This window comes from Chrysochloris asiatica, unplaced genomic scaffold, assembly GCF_000296735.1.
Source record: "Chrysochloris asiatica unplaced genomic scaffold, ChrAsi1.0 scaffold00061, whole genome shotgun sequence".
Lineage (NCBI taxonomy): Eukaryota > Metazoa > Chordata > Mammalia > Afrosoricida > Chrysochloridae > Chrysochloris > Chrysochloris asiatica.
Window position 1 is genome coordinate 12,471,685 of NW_006408579.1, and position 15,536 is coordinate 12,487,220.

General features: G+C 36.9%; 1 protein-coding gene across 1 annotated transcript in view; it reads right to left on the reverse strand.

The window, feature by feature from the left end:
* The window catches only part of ATP6V1A (ATPase, H+ transporting, lysosomal 70kDa, V1 subunit A), a 76,248-nt gene that overhangs the window by 10,485 nt on the left and 50,227 nt on the right, over window positions 1-15,536 (reverse strand). The window contains exons 9-12 of the mRNA XM_006864174.1: window positions 9,982-10,104; window positions 9,775-9,889; window positions 8,988-9,051; window positions 7,101-7,304 (exon numbers count right to left, since the gene is read on the reverse strand). Of these exons, the coding sequence (XP_006864236.1) occupies window positions 7,101-7,304; window positions 8,988-9,051; window positions 9,775-9,889; window positions 9,982-10,104 (506 nt within the window). The remainder of the gene's footprint in view (window positions 1-7,100; window positions 7,305-8,987; window positions 9,052-9,774; window positions 9,890-9,981; window positions 10,105-15,536) is intronic.

Consider the following 15,536-nt stretch of genomic DNA (forward strand, 5'->3'; position numbering starts at 1 on the left):
GAAACTACCAGCTGCTCCACGGGAGAAAGATGAGGCTTTCTACTCCCGTAAAGATTTACACCCTTGGAAACCCTGTACAGGGTCGTTACGGGTCGGAACTGACTCGACGGCAGTTAGCAACAACAACTGATATCTTTACTCTTAAACACTTAAAGAGGTCTTGTACAGCAGATTTGACTAATAACTCATCTGATTTCTTGACTGCTGCTTCCATGAGTGTTAATGGTGGATACAAACAAAATGAAATCCTTGACAACTTCAATCTTTTCTCCATTTGTCATGATGTTATTTACTGGTACAGTTGTTAGGTGAGGATTTTTGTTTTCTTTACAATGAAGTACAATCCATATTGAAGGCTGTAGTCTTTGATCCTCATCAGTAAGTATTTTAAGCCCTCTTTGCTTGCAGCAAGCAAAGCTGTATCATCTGTTAAAGGAGGTTGCTAGACTTCATCCTATCCTGACGAGACATTCTTCTTCATATATTTCAGCTTCTCAGATTACTTATTCAGGATACAGACTAAATAAATACGGTGAGAGCATACAACCACTCTGGAACACACCTTTCCTGATTTTAAACTATTCAGTATCCCTTTGTTCTGTTTGAACGTCTACCTCTTGGTCTAGCTACAGTTTCCTCATGAGCACAATTAAGTATTCTGGAATACCCATTTTTCATATTGTTATCTGTAGCATGTCATGATCAACACAGTCAAAAGTCTTTGCATATTGATGATCAGAATTCAACTAGAGAAAGATAAAAATATTCTTATTAAGAAAACAAGTATAAATTGCTGTAGTTTGATGAACTTGACCTATACTTATGGATGTATAAATACCAACTGAGGGGGAAGGAGTCTTCACATCGAGGATGAATCCTTCTGTACACAGGGTTAACAGGGATGAGCAACTTAGACATTGGCTACCTAAAATGGGGGGTGGAAGGGAGTGGCTATAAAGGCATGAAGTGACTGGCTTACAAGTTTTCAAGAGGGAGTTCAGTTTCAGAGTGTGTAGGGGAAGATGGAATCCCCACAGAATAGTTTTCATCTTGTCTAGATGGGTCTGGTGAAAGGAGATTGGAATAAGATTCTTAAAGATTCAATAATGAGTAATTATTATCATGACTAATAGTGACTGTCACACTGTAAAGGTAGAAGTTTTGTAACAAAAACGGAAGAGTAGGTAATCTTCAGTACAGAAACAGAGGACCCTAGGACCATCAAAAAAGAAGAACATGAGCAGAATGTGGGACCCTATTTAGAGAAGCAGTGACACCAGAGATGGAGGCAGAGATGATGACATGGAGAGGGAGCAGCTGAGAACTCTAGACTCAGAAAAAGAAAGGTTGTGTGCTGGCAGCCAGGAGGCAGGCTTGCAGAATGTTTAAATGACTATATATTCCTGAGTGTTCTCGTGTACATCCAAAAAAACCAAGAGGGAATAGAAGAAAATACTGTTGAATGATGATGCATGTGATGCATGGTGGTGGTGTGCCATAGAGTCAGTTCCGACTTATTAGCCACCCTGTACAGGGTTTCCGAGGCTGTAAATCTTTATGGGAGCAGAAATCCTCATCTTTCTCCTGTGGAACAGCTAGTAGTTTCGAACTGCTGACCTTGAGGCAAGCAGCCCAATTGATAACCACTACACTACCAGAGCTCCTTGATGATGCATGGAGGGAATTATAATCATTGCAAGAAACAAAATACAATAGGATGAGTATAAAACTGATGTTCTCCCATGTAAATTATCACTCAATTCACAATTAAAAAAAAAAAAAAAAAAGTCTTTGCATAGTCAGTAAACCACAAGTAAACACCCTGTTTTCAGCAAGATCCATCTGTTGTCAGCAATGATATTTCTTTTTCTACATCCTCTTCTGAATCCAGCTTGAATTTCTATCAGCTGTCAGCGTACTTGTGCAGACATTTTAAAATTATCTTAAGAAAAATTTTACTTGAATGTGATGCTGATATTGCTCAATGATTTCTACATTCTACTAGGTCATCTCTCTTTGGAATGGGCATAAACATGGATCTCTGCCAATCAGTTGGCTCTCTTCCAAATTTCTTGGCATAGATCAGTGATTACCTCCAGTGCTTTATCCGTTTGTTGAAAGATTTGTTTGTGTTCTGTGTATTGTATTCTTGGAGCCTTGATTTTCTAAAATGCCTTCAGTGCAGTTGGGACTTCTTCCTTCAGCACCATTAATCATTTCCTTCTTGCATAGTATATTTATATTCTTCCATCTTTTTTACATGCTTTCTGTACCATTAAACACTGTGTCCATAGAATCCTTCAATATTGCAAATAGAAGCTTGAATTTTTTTCATCTTCATTTCTTCCAGCTTGGGAAATGCTAAATCTCTCTTTCCTTTCGGGTTTCTAATTCCAGGTCTTTGTACATTTCATTATAATACTTGACTGTCTTCTTGAGCTGACCTTTGACATTTTTCTGTTCAGCTTTTTACCTCCTCATTTCTTCCATTTGCTTTAGCATCTCTATATTGGACAGCGAATTTCAGAGTCTCTTCTAACATCTACTTTGGTCTATCTTTCCTGCCTTTTTAAAAAATGACCTTTTGTTTTCTTCATGAATGCTGTTCTTGATGTTATTCCATAAACTCTTCTGATCTTCATTCATTAGTGTCTAATGTATCAAATGTGTTCTTGAGATGGTTTTTAAGTTCAAGTGAGATATGTTCAAGATCCTATTTTGGATCTCATGGGCCAGTTTTAATTTTCTTCAGTTTCAACCTGAACTATCAGATGAGCAATTGATAGTCTGTTCCACAGTCAGCTTCTGGCCTTGTTCTGGCTGATGATAACTGAGCTTTTCCACCATCTCTTCCCACAGATACAGCCAATTTGATTACTGTGTATTCCAGCTGGTATGTCCATGTGTATAGTCAGTGGCCTTTTATGTTGTTTAAAAAAGACATTTGCAATGAATAAGTCATTGGCCTTGCAAAATTCTATCATGTGTTCTCCAGTATCATTTTATCGCTAAGACTTTATTTTCTAACTTCTGATCCTTTATCTTTGTTTCCAACTTTTGCATTCCAATCACGAATAATTACCAGTACACATCTTGATTTTATATTTAATTGAATCCAGACTGAAGAAGTAGATAGAATTCTTCAATTTCATCATCACTGACTTCAGTGGATGGTGTGTAAATTTGAACAACAGTGGTATTAACTGGTTTTCCTTGTTATTGTTGTTGAGTCAGTTCCAACTCATATCGACCGTGTGTAAGGTTTTCAAGGAGTGGCTGTTGCATCTGAACCACCAATCTTGTGGTTCAAACTGACCTTGCGATCCAATGCATTATTTAACAGTGACATACTGGGAATCCGATCTTCCTTGTAGGCTTATGGATATTATCTTATCACCGCCAACTTTGTACTTCAAGATAGATCTTAAAATGTTCTATTTGACAATGAATGCTATGCCATTGCTCTTGAATTTGTTGTTTTCGGCATAGTAAACCAGAAGACTGTCAGATTCAAAATGGCCAATACCAGTCCATTTCAGCTCACTAATACCAAGCATAAGGAGCTCTGGTAACATAGTGGTCATGAGTCGGGCTGCCAACCTCAAGGTCAGCAGTTCAAAACTACCAGCGGTTCCACAGGAGAAAAATGAGGCGTTCTGCAACCATAAAGATTTACAGCCTTGGAAACCCTGTGCAGGGTCATTATGAGTCGGAATTGACTCCACAGTACTTAACAACAACAACAATAATGCCAAGCATATTGATCATTACGCTTTTCATTTCACCTTTGACAACTTCAAATTTTCTAGGATTTATACTTCATACATTTCATGTTCTGATTATTAAAGGATATTTGCAGATCTTTGTCCTCATTTTGAATTGTGTTCCATCAGTAAATGAAAGTCTCAAAAGCTTTACTCCACTTGCATCATCCTGTCAACTCTAATTTGAAGAGATAGCACTTGCCCTTATTTTGAGTACCTTCCAACCTGAGAAGATCATCTTCTGGCCCTGTATCTGACAATATTCTGGTGCTATTCTTAATGTTTCAGTGGCTAAATGTTCAGAAGTGTTCTACCTCTCCTCCTTTTTAGTCTGTCTTATTCTGTAAAAGTTCCTCTGAAACCTGTCCATCATGGGTGACCCAGATAGCATTTCAAACATTGGTGACATAACTTCCAACATCACAGCAACATGTAAACCACCACAGTATGACAAATTGACAGATGAGTGGTGGTTTTATTACTATGCGCTTGTATTAATAGCCAGTTGAAGAAAAGCTCCCTCTATTATGTTCAGGGAGTCCTAGCGTGGCACTATTTAACAAAGCACTAGACTGCAAGTTCAGCTTGGACCACAAAGTGGGTGATTCAAAATACCAGTTACTCCTTGCAAACGCTATACAAGGTTGCTATGAGTAAGAACTGGCTCTATCGCACTTAACAGCATGCTATTCAGGGTTTTCTTAGCTGTTCAATCATAGGAACTTTAGAAAATTACTAATTTCCTCAGAAAACCCAACTGGAAATTTTACTGGATTCTCAATTAATTCATAGATAAGTTTTAAAGATGTGTCACAATTTTAATAAGTCATACCATCTAAGAGCATGCTTGGACTTTCTTTTCATTTCCTAATTGTTATTTCTATACAGAGAAACTTTATTGATTTTTTGTTATATTGTCTTGAATCTGGCATCCTCACAAAACTTTCATTATATCTAATAGTTTCTTTGTAAATTTGTATGATCTTTCTAATGAAATAAGCATACTAACTACAAATAATGACATTCTTTTTTTAAATCACTTTCTTTACAACTTTTCTTTATTTCTTACATAACTGGTATTCTTTTGAACACCAGCAATGACACTTAGGAGATTCTTGCCTTAATCCTGATATATAAAGGGAACGCATTTGACATTTCTCTATTAGATAAATTATTTTGTTTGGTTTTGTATATTACTTTTACAAAATTAATGTTTGTCATGAGAATTAAAAAATCTTAAATTGTTGTTAGGTGCTGCTGTGTTGGTTCTGACTCAGAGTGACCCCATGTACAACAGAAGGAGGAACTGGTCTCTAGTGAAAACATGACCAATGTATGTGAGACAGTGTCATCATCTTTGCTTCTAAGGAGCATCTGGCTATAATAATTTCTCCAAGGCACAGATTTGCTTATTCTTGTGATAGTCCCATGATATATTCAATACTCTTCACCAACACAATAATTCAAGTGTATCAGTTCTTCTCTGATCTTCCTTATTCAATTTCAAATAAATAGTATGGTTCGGGTCAAATACATATTAAACTTCAAGTATATTTTACACATTGGTTGAAAAATTCTTTTTTCCATTATATTAATAGATTTTCCTGTGTAGAATCATCTTTCACTCCTGAGACAAACTACTTGCTTATTTTTCATAGTCTTGGATCTAGTAAGCAAACATTTGGGATTTTCACACCTGTATTATGAACCGGAACTGACTTTGATCACACCTAACAACAACATTCATAAACAAAATGAGTTTTAAATTGTCTTTTCTTGTATAATATCTGTTTGAGATATCTTTTGCTTCTTGCACAATTTATATGGCCATAGTACTCTCCCTCCCTGTGTATATAATCAGTATTTAATACATGCTATTGTTGTTGCTAAGTGAAGTTGTATCCATTCCAACTCACACTGATTTGATACAGGGTTTCCAAGGAACAGCTGGTGCATGTGAACCTCCAGCCTTGCAGTTAGCAGTCTAATGCTTATTCTACAATGCCATGCCAGGACTCCTATATAACAGAGCAGAATTGGCCTCGGGGGTTTTTGAGGATTTTATCTTTATGGGATATCTTTAGTAGATGCCAGGTATCTAATAATTTTATACTTTGTTAGAAAAAAGAAGGAGGTTATTTTTACGAGAAACAATAGGAGTAAAATTAGATAGGGAATTCAAGCATCCTGACTACAAATGCATACAATCTGAGAAGTCATTCAATTCTGTACCATAATTTAGCCAAATTTACTCTGTCCTTCTATGATGGAGTCCTGGTGTAATGCTAGAGGATAAGCACTGGACTGCTAACCTCAAGGTCGGTGGTTCAAACCCACTAGCTTCTCCTCAGAAACCCTATATAGAATCCCTGTGAGTCGGAACCAACTTAATGGCACTTAAAAAAAACAACATCTTTCTATGAAACATCAAGGCACAGCCATTTTTTTTAAGGTCACAATTATAGGTGAAACTAGAACTTGAATCCAGTGCTTCCAATTTCTAGCCCTTGGGCTCCTACAAAAATGTATGCTAAGAGACCCTAACGCTATCATTTTTAATATGGAAGATTTTTTTCAAGAAATAAAGCAAAATGTTTCCTACCTATAATATACCCAGCATATGCTGACTGCTGTAAAGGATTAAAAAAAGAAGATAATAAGGATCATAATAAGTTTGTTACTTATTTTAATGGACTATTCTTGAGTACTGTGTTTCATTCTGCTGGGCATAGGGTCACTATGAGTCAGAACTGATTCAACGACACCTAACAACAAGAAGTCCCTCCCCTTGAATCTGGGCAGGATCCATGGCTACTTTCACCAAAAGAGTAATACAGAAGTGATACTATGCTAGTTTTTGAGCTCACGCTTAAGAGGTTGGCAGTTTCCACCGGTCATTTTTAACACTTACTCAGGTAGCAAAAAATGGAAAGAGAAATGCTAGCCAACCTCCAGCTTTCAGACAAGAGTGAAAAAACTTTCAAAGCCTCAGTCAACATATGACTGCAATAGTGAGGAGCTCCAAAGAAGACTGACTAGTCAGGGAGCCATGGACCCCAGAGCTGGGAGCAATCAAACATTGTTTTCAGCCACTAAGTACTGACATGGTTTGTTACCCAGCAATAGATAACCATGTTTCTATCTCCCACAATATAAGTAGGTTCCTTAAAAATATCTACTGGATGAAGAAATCATCTTAAACTCAATTGATTTAAAACATATTTGGTGAATACTTACTTTTCTGCACAAAAATTTATATATCCAGGACTCTTTCTGTTCTTATAACACTCAAATGGTAACTCACAGAGGTCTTCTCCATGGAATTTATTAACTCACCTTTCCCACAAGCTGTACAATTTCTGCCAGGTCTTCTTCTTCCTGCAGAATCTCCTTAGCTTTGGTCCTCAGAGGAACAAACTCTGTGAAATGTTTGTCATAGTACTCATCCAAGGCACGCATGTACTTGCTGTAGCTGATTAGCCAATTGACAGAGGGGAAATGCTTACGTTGAGCTAATTTCTTATCTAAGCCCCAAAATACCTGATTAAAAAATAAATAAATAAATGGCAGATTTTTCTTAAAAACAAAGCAAAAACTTATTGAGGTATATTTATTTGTCCTAAATATGCCCCAACATATGCAATTCTATAATTTTCTAGTTAAATTATACATCCTTTTTAGAATATACCCAGTATAATTAAAACATAATAAAACTTGTGAAAAATGTCAAGTAAAACATGTTTGCCTTTCAGAGTGTGAAGTGACTATAAATCTCATTCAAAATTTATCTCAGTTTCCTTAATGCTATGTCAAAAAGAAAAATTCACTCATTGCAGATTATTATGAAGTAATAAAAACAGGTAAACCAGAAAATGCTTATTGACTTGAAATACACATTTCACTCTGGTTAACAACCTCTTAAGTATTCTGATAAAATTCAGTTTCCTATGATTAAGATACAACCCAGTAAAACCTAATAGTAAGCTTTCTGAAGCTAAACATTCACATATATTTTAGGCATTCATACCATTACTCAGAATTCTGGCAAATGTTAAAGACATCAAAATGTTTTGCCCCTCTTTTCTTGCTTATACGCAAGACACACAAGGAGTCCTGGTGTGGCTCTGTGGGTTAATGCACTGGACTGCAAGGTCAGTTTAAACTGCAAGATTGGCAGTTCAAGCTCACTAATTGCTCCTCGGAAACCCTACACAGGGTCTCTATGAGTTGGAACTGACTCAAGGGCACTTAACAAGACGATACACAAATAAAACATTAACAATAAAATTTTTTATATCTTTAGAACTGTAAATTTAGCCTCACAGCACATGTTCTGTTTTTCCCACAAGAATAGTAACATATATTCTTATGACTACATCACCTTTGTGGGAGGGACTATAGTTCTTATTTGTATGCTTCTTATAATTTATACCTTGGTTCTGGGAAGCAGCTGCCTAGGCAAAGCTACATTTTCCAGTCTGATTTTCACCTGGGTGTGGCCATTGGAATGAGTGGAATGACTATGCCACTAGTTAAAAAAAAATGGGTGTGTTTTCCCCACAGTTTCCTCCTCTGCTAATCAGATGCAGGTGATTAGTAGGCTAGGTGATAAGCCGTAAGATGGATGGCATCCTAGTCTCTGATTTACTGAGTGGAAGAGGCCCACTCTTTGATAGAACCATCTGCCTTGGAGAAATAAACTACTGCGGTTTTTTTGTCATGACATGTATTTTTTTATGTGTATTTCTCCCCATAATTAGTGTTACTATAACCTAAAGGGTGGTATTACTCTAACACTTAAAAAACCTTGCTGCCTCTGGATCTATTTTACCCCTTTCCCACTTATAGACACTAAGTTTGTTATTAGCCCTTGGTAATGAAGTAATAAAGGACAGTATTAAAGGTTCTTGGAGTCCTGCTGTGGCGCTATAGGATAGCACTGGACCAGGTCAGTTGAACTGCAAGGTTGGTGGTTCAAACACACCAGCTGCTCTTCAGAAACCCTATACAGGGTCACTATGAGTCAGAACCAACTCAAAGGCACTTAACAACAACAAGAAAAAAGGCTCTTAGTGAGATGAATATTAATAAAACAAAGTTTTCCATTGCCTTCAGTCACCCTTTAATGATCAAGTTAAGTACTTAATGAAAATTTGGATAGCATTAGCATAGTTGGGAGTAGGGGGAAGGCTCAGAAGTTGACTAGACCAGGGAAAGACATACCTGAACAATACCAAGAGTAGCAGATGTAACTGGATCAGAAAAATCACCACCAGGTGGAGAAACTCTGAGTGAAGAAAAAAAGAAAAACAAAAGCAGTTATTAGAAATGCTTAAAAAAAAACAAGCTTTGATATTAGAGTAAATATTTTCTTGGAAATCAGTTTTTAATGAGGAACATGTAAGTAACTTTAGAAACAGCCTTTGGAAATAAAATCTTACCTAACAATCTTAAATAAAAATAGATATTAAATTATAAGTAGGAATGACAACTATCAAAAATTGTCTGGTATGATGACACTATTGCACTTAGGATTGTGGTGAGTTGGAACCGACTTGACAACACATAACAATAATAACAGTGAGAAAGAGGTATTTTATTATGGTTTCAATATTCTAATAAGACGAAGCAAGAAAGAAGCAAAAGTTCCAAGACAAAAGTAGGGTTTTATATATTAACTGATTATGGATCTTTGTTTTTACTATGACACTATCTCCTAGTTTAGTTAATAAATTCATAGTTAAGTTACTTTAATATGTCTATGATTTTGAAACACATTCTTAGGGTATTGTGACATAAGTACAATAAATCAATCCAATCAAACATTACAACTACACCTAGAGAGCTGACCTATCTATGAGCATCTTCAAACAAGCATTATCAAATGGCTCCATTGATGGCTCTAAACAGCAACCTTGGTTAAGAATCAACAACTCAAGAGGAACCTAAATATACATTCTATTAAATCAATGACTTTTTTTTGTTTGGGAAGTAGAGTTTGAATGCTTACGCTCCTACAATGCTGACACTCCCTTCTCTTTCAGGATTTCCCAGACATTTCACCCTGCCTGCTCGCTCATAGAAAGAGGCCAGACGGGCACCAAGATATGCAGGATATCCACTATCTGAAAAATGAAAAGAATATTAAAAAGAGATTCAAAACCAGCCCCCATATAATACCTGTCATGCTTATATAATAAGCAATACGATGGCTTACCTGCAGGCATTTCAGCTAAGCGACCAGAGATTTCTCTAAGAGCCTCAGCCCATCTAGAGGTAGAATCGGCCATCATACTGACGTGATAGCCCATGTCACGGAAATATTCTGAAAGTGTAATTCCTAAATGGGAAGAAGGAATGCTAAAAGTTATAATCCTAGAATATATAAGCCCATCTTGATGTTTTCACTCTGGCGGTGCAGTGGACTGCCAGCTACAAGGGTGTCAAATGAACTGCATTCCCTAGCCCCTTTGATCTCGCTTCTGGATAATGGAAAGTGAGTCAAACCAATGTGCTCACCCTCAGGCAGGGCCACACACCCCTTCATGCTCTTCTCCATTTTGGAACTTTCAGGAGCCCTGGCAGCCATGTGTTAAAAATGGCCCCATTCCAGTAAAGAGACTCCTGATCCCTAACTACTAAAGAGCATAAATTAAACATCTATTACACAGAGCAAGTGTATGCTTAGGTATATTCGTTCCCATAAACTAGACTATTCTACGATGATTAACATCTTAAAAAGCAAGGGAAAACTTGCTGCCCATTCTTTGTATAACTGATTAATAAAGTCTGAAAATATTTTCCAAATCACTATACATTATAACACTCTCTACCAAAGCCAAAACAAACAAAATTCAACTAACTATTCTGTGATTTTTGTCAAAAGTAACAAATGTTATTGCCATGAACAATATTTTAATTATCCAGACTTAAGCTATGCAAGTCAGGTCTGGTCCTGCAAATGCACATATACTAAATCCTCTAAAAGTTAGTAAATAGAAAGAAATTCTGGGTCCTAGTTCTGGTATGTACTCCTGGACTAAAGGATAAGGACTGACTGGACTGTGAACCAAAAGGTCAATGGTTCAAACCCACCAGCTGTTCCTCAGCAGCCCTATACAGGGTCACTGGGAGTGTGGGAACCCGACTTGATGGCACTTAATAACAAGAGTTAGGTCATTACCTAGCTGTGGGACCTTAGCTAAGTAACTTGATTTCCCAGTGTGGTTCCCTTATCTGTTAAAATGGAATGATAACTCTTGTCCTTATACATGGAGATGAGATGACATGATAGATGTACTGGGCAATTATATAAGAAGGCCTAAAATCTAAAGCCCTCACTCCTTTATTTTACCAATAAAGAAACAGAGGTACAATTAAGTAAAATAAAATAGTTGCTAGATAATTGGGCATTTTATAACATTTAGAATAAAAAATACTAAATTCCATGGCTTGCATAAAACAGCCCATGAACAAGTCTTCAGAAACAAAACTTGTCATTATTAAGGCTTGAAAAATAGGACAGCTGTCACACATTTAAAATCTAATGAAATTTTTTCATTTTATACACGGATGGCTATGTTTTAAGTTCCAGTGATGAAGTGTCATCAATACTTGTGGATATACACCAGAAAGACTTGATAGAAGAGACAGTGACGCATACACATGAATAAACCTTAAAGAGCTCCATTCGTAAACCTAAAGATGAGAGTGCCTCCAAAACAAGACAAAACAAAACCTCAGACAAAATCAAAACACAAACAGGGAAATTATATTTTATAACTCAGGATAGATGAAAGACTCATTTCTTTAACAAACAGCTTTTACATTATCAGTGTGAAAAACAACTACCATCTTAAAAGGAAAATAGATAGAAGGAAGTTTTCAAATGATCAATAAGTACAGGAAAGATAATAGCTCACTGTTAAGAGATACAAATTGAACAGGTATGTAATAAAACACGCATGTTAAAGTGCCATGGAGTTGATTCTGACTCAGCTACTCTGCATATTGTTTCTGAGTAGTGGCTGGTGAGACTGAACCGCCAACCTAGTGGTTAGCAGTTCAGTGTTTATCCTACAGTGCCACACATGCACAGTGAAGTGTTAACTGTCAATCTAGGTGCTGGTCTGTGAGAATTTATTCTAACAGTCTTTCAACTTTCCTATATGCATAACAATTATCATAAAAATATTGAAAAAAACCTCGCATGGTAAAAATGTGCAGAAACAGAAACTCTTATCCAGTGCTAATCTTTATAAAGAACTATTAGAATTTAAAATTTGAATTCCAGTTGTACACTCAGCAATTTTACTTCTATGAAGTACCCTACAAAAAATATGTACAGAAACAAGGTAAAGAAACATGTATAAGTACATTTACTGTTGTATGGCTTCTGATAGCAAACAATAATCCAAAGGTTCATGAATAGGATGCTGGTCAAACAGATTATGATGTAGCCTTACAAAGTAATACTAGGTGGTCATTTAAAAGAATGAAGTATAATTCATTCTACATACTAGGAATGGGCAACTCAGACATTGGCTACTTATAATGAGGGAAGCTACAAAGTGGTTTGCTTACTGGTTTTCAAGAGGGGTTTAGTTTCAGAGTGTGTGGGGGAAGGTAGAATCTGCACTGAATACTTTTCTTCTTGTCTAGAGGGCCTGGTGGAAGGAGATGCAGATAGGATTCTTTTGATTCAATAGTGAGTAATTGTTATGACTAATTGCAATTGTCACAACTGTAAAGGTTAAAGTTTTATAATATAAAGGGGGGAGTAGCTAATCTTGCATTCCAGGAATACAGGACCCTTGGACTATCAAGAGAAGAGCATGAGTGGAATGTAGGAGCCTAACCAGAGAGCCATGAAATTAGAGATGGAGGCAGAGATCATGGTATGGAGAGATAGAGCAGGTGAAGACTCTGGACTCATGACTCTAGACTCATGGACTCATGACTCATGGAAAGAGAAAGGAGGCAGGCTTGCAGAATGTGTCCTTTGGGTGTTTAAATGATTCCTGAGTGTTTCTGTGTACATCACACAAAAAAACCAAAAAAAACAAAAAATGAAAACACCACACACACACACACACACACAAAACAAACAACACAGAGGGAATAGACTCATATACTGTCTTTATACATCATATAAATGATGATGTATGGAGGGGATTGTAACCACTGCAATGAAACAAAATGATGAGTACAAAACCAATGTTCTCCCATGTAAACTATCACTCAGTTCACAATAAAAGCTTTAATAAAAAAACAAAATAAAATAAAAAGCAGTTGCTTTATTAGTTTCCCTCAAGTCAATTCCAATTCATGGCAACCCTGTAGGTGCACAGTAGAAATGCTCCATAGAGTTTTCAGAGCCTATCTTCCAAGGAGCATTTAGGTGAGTTTAAACTGTCAACCCTACAGCTAGTAGTCAAGTGCTTAACCATCTGCACCACCCAGGGACCATCAAAAGCTAGGATACATATTAAATTTCACAACAAAATAATAAAGAAGGCTACCATATGAGGTAGAAATTAAACAAGGAATGAGAAGACACTAAAAAAGTCACCTGGGACTACAGATCTCAAACAAGTATATACATTCTGAGAGGCAAAATGATGAGTCATTTGTTTACGTCATTACAGAAAGGGGTTCAATGGCTAATGTCAAGAGTTCCTTGAGCCCAGTTTCGCACCAAGGAAAAGCTGTGGGTTAATGCGCTGGACTGCATGTCAGTTTGAACTGCAAGGTTGGCAGTTCAAATTCACCAGCAGCTCCTAGGAAACCCTACACAGGCTTGCTATACGTCAGAACCAATTTGACAGCACTTAACAACAACAAAAACAAACAAGAAACATGTGCATGCTCCCATTTTCAGAAAGTAGAATGGTGGTGAGGCAGAGTAGGAGAGAAAGAATTCACTGTAAGTGGCATTGTAGTTGCTGATATCTGTTGGTTAAAAAAAGCAGCAGCAAAGAACAAAATAACTTAACACAACTCCATGCCATAATAAATGTAACAAAATACCATGGAAAATTCTTGCTACCTTAGATCACAGCCATAGCCACCTCCTCTCATGATTTATAGGGATAGATAGTAGCAATAAACACCAGGGCTGGAACTATACAAGGATTTGTTGTTGTGAAGTGCCGTCGAGTTGGTACCACAAGAAAAAAAGAAGGGAAAATGACAACGGTGGTCAAAGAACCTTAATAGGAACAGATGAAAACTATGACCATAGGCTACATAATTTAAAAAAGAACATCTTAATAGTGCATTTTCCCTGTTTAAAAAAAAAAGGTTAAGAAATATATAGCAGAGTCAGAGGAGAGGATGCATATGCCAGCAAACTCATCAAGAAGCTAGAAGAAAAACAAAACCATTAACAGAAATGAAGGTTTAGTTAAAAGTAGCATAAAGAATAAACAGTTCATCCTATGAATGAATGGATGCAAACTAAATAAAAGTATTAAAAAGCAAATCACATATATTTTAAAAAAAAAGAGAAAGGAGACCCAATGTTGCTAATATTTAGTTGGTAATGCTTGAAGAAGATAAAACAGAAAACTTTTAGGTAAAATTCTAGAAATTTAGTAAAATAAAAGGCATATTCATAAAATTAAAGTACATTGTGTTCCAGAAAATAAGCTATCAAAACTATCAATATGAGAAACACGAGGGAAGTTCAAAAACTTCACGGGAACTTGTTACTAGAGGATAATGGAATTTTCTATGAACATTTTGAAGCACCCTCGTAGCCTTCAAATTTAAAAAACAGAAGAAAGAAAGAAGAGGGGAAAAAAGAGTAATCTGATACAATTTGATGAACTTGACACACACCTATGGAAACCATAGCTCAAAAGAGTGAACAAATCTTCACGGTGAGGCTCCCACCTCCTCCACACACCGAGAGGACAGGGATGGGCAACTTGTACATTGGCTACCCAGAATGGGGGTGGGTGGAGGCGCAACAGAGGCAAGAAGTGACTAGCTTACAAGCTTTCAAGAGGGAACCTAGATCCAGAGGGCTTGGAGAAAGGTAGAATCTCCACTAAGTAGTATACATTATGCCTAGTCAGGGCTGATGAAAGGAGATGCGGATAGGTTTCTTGCAATACAATAGTAAATAATTGTTATCAGGACTGATTGTAAGGGCTGGAAATGTAAAGGTAGACATTTTGGGGCAAAGGGAGAGGAGTGATTAACCTTGCAGTCTAGGAGCAGAGGTCCCTGGGACCATCAAAGGAGAAGAGCAGAGTATGGAATCCTACCCAAAGAAGCAGTGATGCCAGGGATGGAGGTTGAGACGATGACGTGGGGAGATGGAACGGCTGGAGACTTTGGACATGGAGAGAGGGAGGGGCGGTATGCGGACGACTGGGGGCCAGGCTTGTGGGGTATACCCTTTGGTAGATGGATGATGCATGGAGGGGATTGTAACCATGGCAAGGAAATGATATACAATGGGATCAATGTGAACCTGATATCCTCCCATGTAAACTATCACATAATTCACAATAAAACATTAAAAAAAAAACCCCAAAAAACCAAGCAGTCAACATACAACAACACATATGTGGTGGTAATAAAATTTCAAATTGATCCTGTAAATAAAAATCCACTTGACATGCAATTAAAAAAAAAGGCAAAACAATGATTTAAAAAGAAGAAAAGCCAGGAACACAATTATACATACGAAAACACTTTAGAATAAAATAAAATTTACTTGAGAAGCTGCAAGCCACCGCATAACATGGATGAACCTTGAGG